Raw genomic sequence first — 6,977 nt, 5'->3', positions numbered from 1 at the left:
TATAGAGTTGGCTGTTGTGATTTAATGTTTAATCGCGTTCAAACTGAAAACAGTCATCTGAAACAAACCATTCTAAAAGTGTCCCAGTACAGAATATTACCCGTCTTGCTGGCCTAAATTCTCTCAGTATGCTCTTCAAGGGTGAATTATGATGTGCTCATGGTAATTGATTTAACGAACCCGCTGTATTAAATTCACGCACAAGTCAGTTGAGGAGACCTCCTGGTGTGCTTATTGACGAACCTGTAACGTCGCCTGATGTCTTCAGAGAGACAGGCGTATGAAGAGGTAAAATTACAGTGTCTGTATTTGGCAGTGCAAGAAGAAGCCTAAAAGATGACAGCGGCAATCAACCAGATGTAAGCGGACTATGTACGAACAGTCTGTTTCTGTTTCCCATGACTGAGTCGCCAAAAAAAAGGCTTAACGGAGCGCAGAATGATGGAAGCATAGCCTAATTTCTGTCAAGGTGTCTGTTTTTAAATTTATCGACTGTTAACTTTGTGGCTGCCAAGCTCTTCGAGTGAAAGCACACTGCGGTTACGTGCAGTGTCTGGGTAGATTTGGTATTTGAAAAGTAGCCTGTGGTAGCCTATATCTTATCATTATAACGAATTAACTTCGGATTTGCACAATTGTGGAAAAAACACGGGAGTATAGTGGCCTGCATTACTTGTTTCTTCTCAGAATGATGCTGCCGCCGGCTCCCAGCGATTCAAAGCATTTAAAACATTTTTCCTTTAAAAGATCTCGCTTTAAGTCGGACGGCTAAATGGACATTATACTCTCTTTACGCACACCCTTCACAGTGTGGGCGAACCGTTGTTAGGTAGGCTAAGTGTAGTAGAGTTTAACACCCTCTCTTAAACTTTGTTGACTTTTCACTTAGAGGACAGTGGCGTCTCTTCGTCTGAGTGGGTTATTGATTTGAAAGCAGCGTGTAAAGATGCCCGTGTTGGTTCGGAGGTTAGCTTACTTTCTGGATACTTTCACTATAGGAGAACAAATCGCCCACAATGGAGAGACTCTTCAATTCACTGCCGTCGTTAGGACAACCGAGTGGTATTCGTACAGATAATACGACTCACTTCAAAGCGCGTCCTATTCGTCAGTGACTCGGCTCTTTACAACTCTCTTCTGCCTGTCTCTTTCTCTCTCCCAATCTCTTAACAATGGTTATCTTGAGGATTGGGTGTTCTGCTGTGCAAATAAGTTTGAACAAGGTTGCGCGAACCTGTCCATCTTGAGACTTGGAAGGTAGTCTGTTTTCTGATGCCTTGGTGAGAAATAGTGGTCGGGAAACGTCCCCACCCACCCAAACACAGGAGCGCGCGTGCGCCCCACACACGCGCACACACACACACACAAGAGGGAGGCGGCATTGAACATCAAAAATGTTTTCAGTCCAACTAAGCTAAATAATTTTGTGACTTTTTCTGATGTAGCCTAACCGGTAGCACATGGAAATCTAAAATATAAGCTAATACAGTTAGCTTATGATTCGTTATGTTGCTGTCACTAGTAAGTCTTGGCGCCCACTGCTCCTCATCGTGCAAACACTGGAACAATGTCAAGTTCAGGTTTACTCTAGAATGCATACCTTTCCCCTAATGGTTTTTAAAAGGGTATATTTGTGTTTGTTTGATTTTGTTTGTTTGTAGTATAGGTTACTCCCGAATGAGTTAAATTGTGTGTGGCCAAAAGATTTTACCTCGGAAGATGCCTGGGATTGATTTTTCTTGTGCTGCAGTGTCATTATTCATCTACACGATGAATATATCAACTATTACCAAGCAGTTGCTCATGATTTCACTGCGGCTACACTTCGGGAAACTTCCAACCAATCAGCATCCGTCTAGTTACGAGAAAATGTGATTTGTCGGGTCACTGTAATTGGTGCAAGCCTATGCCAAAACAACTGGGAGGACTCTCTTTTAGCGAGCACGTTTTCCTACGCTCGCTTTCGTTTGTCGTGTGAAACGCCAGGCGTTTGACTCCTGTTAAAAGAACACATGATCAAAAAGAGTCGTCATAATTTCGTGTCACATTTTCATGTTCTTGTGAAACCTCTTCCGCCGAGTCACATATTAGCGTCCCATAGCCTAACACATCATTAGCACTCGACCCAGAGAACACTGCAGCTGCTGTGCACCAGGGACCTTAAGACATGAGAATTATACTGAAATTCCCATGCACGAGGGGCGTGGAGCAGGATTTGAAATGCCAGTTGATTGAATGACACCGGGTGTCCTGAAACAACCCTTGCTGACATCACACAACCTCACACCGCCCATTTTGAATTCCTACATAAACATTAATCCAAATTATTTACCTATAAATAATTATATATAAATTTATATAAAACCTAGAGCCATCCCTGAACAGCCGAAATTACTTCTAATTTCTAACGCAAAAAAAAAAGATATTCATCAAATTTTGTGTATCACTGGGCTGAAATGTCTGTTTTCTTCAAAGAAACATATTTTCAGCTCTCTTTAAACGACGCGATGCTGTGGTATCGTTTTTAAATGTAACACAAATGTGTCCAATAAATAACTAAATAAAAAAAAAACGACTTTTATTCATTGCAAGACTTCAGCGCCGTTCATTTTACTTAGCAAACGGATGAAACGTTGTCTTATTGTTCTGTAATGTATCATATGGGCTAACGCAAGTTGCGATAACTCAATAAATCATATTTGGATCTAATCGGGCGGATGTTCAGTTGGTTCAGTTTCAGTTATTTGGCATACAATCTACTTAGATACATGGTAAGGTAAACAAGGGCCTTCTAAATTATGTTGAATTTCAAAGTTCTTGGGATTTAGGAATAGGGTAAATGAGGTCAGTGCAAATGTCTTTAAAATGTAATTTCTCCCGCTCTATGAAATGAATTTTTCTGTTAAACTGTTTTGAACTATTTGTCAAAACATACGGTAACTGTATTGGACCAAGGTCTTGTGGGGTGTGTGTATTTCGGCTAAGGCGTGTGTTTCGCATGCATCGACGCATAGGATTGGTTGCGTTTTAGACTCTGAGAAAAATAAAATGGCTGCACATGATTCCTGGAAATCAAATCGGCACGTTGAGAGGGAGCCTGTGAACAGAAAATCTATCCTTGGAATCCAAGGTTAACGCTGACATTGAACTTGAGCCAACGGTAGCCACGCTACTTCTGGTTCCTCGCGCAGTACGTCCATCTCCAGATATTTTGAACAGACATCGGACCACATTGCTTTTCCCACCAAAAAAGCTCCAGTTCAATTCTAACTGAAGGAGTGAGTTACGGGACGATAAACATTAATGAACACAGTTCCAATATTTTGACAGAGCGCTTGACTATTAAAGAGAACAACGTCAGCTAATCTCCTTTCTGTATTTACCTACCCTTGATAAATGTAATCTAGCATCTAATTTTACCATTTAGGATTAGTCATACTTTGATATCTCCGTACTGTGGACACAGTATTTCTAAAAAAAAAATGTTCCGTTTAAGATATTTTTGGAACAACTGTACCCGTGTTGAGAAACTTGGACAGTTACCGGATATAACAGGATATAGCAATGGTTATTTACAGAAGCACAACAAAAGTATATAATGACACCTATGTTGAAATCGGTGATGAAATGTAACACAATTTATATAACTATTATGTTATACAAGATTTGAGGTTGATGGGGTTTATTCTAGAACTGGAAAATGAGTTTAAACTATAGATATAAACATTGTGATAAAAATAAAATAAAAAAATACGAGAAGGCACTAAAGCGACATTAGTGGATAGTTTATGTATTACGAAATCATGGCCTTCGCCATATTTTCATGCAAAACATGGATATGATTGGAGAGGATCACATCTTTAAGGGGGAGACTTCAAATTTCCTCTGTTAATCTCAACCTAAGTTTTCCACCTGAGTGGTATGATTCTCTTGTTTGCTTAATGTTTTTTTTTTTGTTTTTTTTTTAGCTCTTCTTATTTTGTAACTTTGTCACGATAACCCAGATTTTTTCCCCCTTCTAGTAAAAACCCACCAAAACGGGGCGTGTCTAAAACTCAGAGTCCTGGGTCACAGAGAGCTAATCTGTGATTGGACGGTGGAGCGAGATTGGTGAGCCTCTTTAGCCAATGAGATCGTCATGTTTCAATAGAGGTGCTCCGGTTGAAAGGGGCGGACAGTGCCCAAGAGAGACCCCAGAGATAAGCGCAGTCAAGCTTGATAAAAAACACACATTTAGCGGCTACACCAAGGATTGGAGCTATATGAGGGCAGACCAGTGGTCCTTTAGGTTTTTCGTAAGCCAACTTAAATATACTTAGTAGGCTACCATGAGCTATTTCTAGACGCCTGAAACACAAGGTGCCAAAAGGATTAATTACTTGCGTAGCACAACTAACAGGATGAGCGACTCTACAGTTTTTTAGTTTAAAAACAATCTTCTCCCTATCTTGGTAACAAGACTCAGGTCGATTTTTGTTGTTTTGTTTTTGTTTTGTTTTTGTTTTTAACCTCGCCTCGTATTTACGCACGGTTGCAATCTCTTTTACGCGCAGTTCATTTTCTGGGAAATTGTGGTGATGTTATTGGACGCTGGCCACCAGCTCTCTGGTTTAGGGGTTGGCACGTTCGCTAGGCATCACTCGGCTAGCGAGACGCAGGACAGAGACTTGAGCTTCATGGATTCGGCACACATGGGTGCGTTCAAACTGAGTCATGGCCATCCCGACCTCTCCCCGGGCCAGAGCGCAGCGTTTGCCACTCAAGCTTCGGGCTACTCCGCCGCCGCCCTGGGTGCGCACGCCGCCGCACACGCTGCCTCCTACGCCAGTTCCAGTTTCAATTCCACTCGGGACTTTATCCTGCGGAGCCGTGGATTTGGAGAAACCTCTCCGGGCGGCGGGCAACATTCCATATTCAACCCCGCTGCTGGCTCTCTCCATCACTCGCACGCAGAGGGGCAAGGGCACCTACTTTTCCCGGGCATACATGAGCAACACGGATCCCACCACAGCTCGGCAAACATGCTGAACGGCCGGCTCGGACTACCTGGTGATGTTTTCGGGCGAACAGATCAGTACCACCAGGTATCCAATACACGGAGCGATCCATACAGCCAGTATAGCACCATGGGCCTAAATATGAGTATGAACATGGCAGCACATCATCCGGGCGCATTCTTCCGCTACATGCGGCAACAGTGTATCAAGCAAGAGCTCATCTGTAAGTGGATCGACCCCGAGCAACTGGGTGATCCCAAGAAATGCTGCAGCAAAACTTTTAGCACCATGCACGAACTGGTCACACACGTCTCTGTTGATCACGTCGGCGGGCCAGAGCAGTGTAACCACATTTGCTTCTGGGAGGACTGTCCCAGGGAAAGCAAGCCGTTTAAGGCGAAATACAAACTGGTGAATCACATTCGAGTACACACGGGTGAAAAGCCTTTCGCCTGTCCGTTCCCTGGATGCGGCAAGGTTTTTGCGCGATCAGAGAATTTGAAAATACACAAGAGAACTCATACAGGTAATTTAAATTTTTCCCCCCCCGTTTCGTAGAGTTTGGTTAAAATGACATGGGATAATATGTAGGGACTGTTTCGTTATTTTCAGGGTGAGGAACCTGATTAGACATGTCATCTTTGCCCAAAAGTGTAATTATGCATATTAAGCTTCGATGCAGAATGTAAATTAAGATTGACAACTGAGTGCTTCCGTTGTTGATGGGCGCTAAATACTTTGCTGAGGACAACAGTTCTCAAGTTTAGAGGCGATAGCCCGTTACATTTGCACCGACATTGTTTATGTGTTAATTGTCTTTTTGGTTGAGCCCCAAAATGCACGCATCTATGTATCCAGCACACGCAAATGCACAAGTCTTTGCGCGCACATTTCGGCAGCGTATTTTAGTAGTTAGAAGGTGTTCACGGTTCATATACACAATCCACAGCGCCTCTTCTAACGTCCCTTAGTAACCTGTTTCTTCTACTTAGTTTACTTTCTTTTACTCCCAGATCAATACTTCCGCTGGTGACAGCAAAAATGCCAACCCAAGCCAAAAATGCTCTTTGTAACATGTGTTATCAATAATGTGTTTCCTTTAGTAATAAACTCCTTGTTATTGCAGGAGAGAAGCCATTCCTGTGTGAATTTGACGGCTGCGACAGACGTTTCGCCAACAGCAGTGACAGGAAGAAGCACATGCACGTTCACACGTCTGACAAGCCATATCTCTGCAAACTGTGCGACAAGTCTTACACACACCCGAGTTCCCTGAGGAAACACATGAAGGTAAAATATCGTTAAATTGTTCATGTTGTCAATCGGGCTCACACTGCCTCTAAATCACATTTTTTCCCGGTTTCCTGTCAGTCCATCTTATCAATGGTCCTAACCTCACGCATGTATCTCAGGTTCACGAAGACCAAGCCCCGGTGACAGAGTCATCTCCCGCTGGAAGTTCTGGGTATGAATCCTCTACGCCCTCCAGTTTGGTTTCCCCGTGTTCTGAGACTCAAAGCAACATGTCGCCTGATTCTGCCGTGCTCAACAACAGCGGGCACGGTAGCATAACGTCCAATTTCAGCGAGTGGTACGTTTAAAGGACAATGCTGAAAACACGGAAGGAAATATATGTACAGTTATAAAGCGAAGGTTTATGTTTTCAAATGAAAAGAAATGTACAAAAATCTGATTGTTGCACTGTGAATGCAGAAAATATATAATCTACTGAACCTTGTAAATGATTTTAAAAAATGGTTTCTCTCTCTCTTTCTTTGTCTCATTTTGGCTGTTATTGTTTCTCCCTGTAAAATGAAGAATAAATTTCCCATAAATTGTAGGTTCTTTCTTCTGGCCTAAGAGTGGACATATCGTGAATGTTTGTGTCTGAAGTCTGGTTATATATGACTATAGTGTATTAACTATCGTAAAACTATCAAGGCTTAATGATTGTGTGACCAAAAAGTTTGTGCTGGGAAT

General features: G+C 42.5%; 1 protein-coding gene across 1 annotated transcript; it reads left to right on the top strand.

Annotated features, from left to right (window-relative positions):
- Positions 1-4,577: 4,577 nt before the first annotated feature.
- zic2b (zic family member 2 (odd-paired homolog, Drosophila) b) lies at positions 4,578-6,598 on the top strand. Its single transcript, XM_030780326.1, has 3 exons — positions 4,578-5,523; positions 6,124-6,287; positions 6,410-6,598. Exons 1-3 carry the CDS (start codon positions 4,578-4,580, stop codon positions 6,596-6,598), a joined length of 1,299 nt encoding a protein of 432 aa, XP_030636186.1.
- The last annotated feature ends 379 nt before the right edge of the window (positions 6,599-6,977 follow it).

Source organism: Chanos chanos, chromosome 7 (assembly GCF_902362185.1).
Source record: "Chanos chanos chromosome 7, fChaCha1.1, whole genome shotgun sequence".
NCBI classification, from domain to species: domain Eukaryota; kingdom Metazoa; phylum Chordata; class Actinopteri; order Gonorynchiformes; family Chanidae; genus Chanos; species Chanos chanos.
The sequence above is the reverse complement of the archived record's forward strand: the minus strand, read 5'-3'. Positions and strand labels throughout refer to the sequence as shown.

What these genes read in the sequence shown, in the direction of transcription:
- zic2b (XM_030780326.1), top strand. Translation starts at nt 4,578, where the DNA reads ATGTTATTGGACGCTGGCCACCAGCTCTCTGGTTTAGGGGTTGGCACG. An exon ending in ACACAAGAGAACTCATACAG is followed by an intron (nt 5,524 to 6,123) that starts GTAATTTAAATT and finishes TTGTTATTGCAG; the next exon opens with GAGAGAAGCCATTCCTGTGT. An exon ending in CCCTGAGGAAACACATGAAG is followed by an intron (nt 6,288 to 6,409) that starts GTAAAATATCGT and finishes CATGTATCTCAG; the next exon opens with GTTCACGAAGACCAAGCCCC.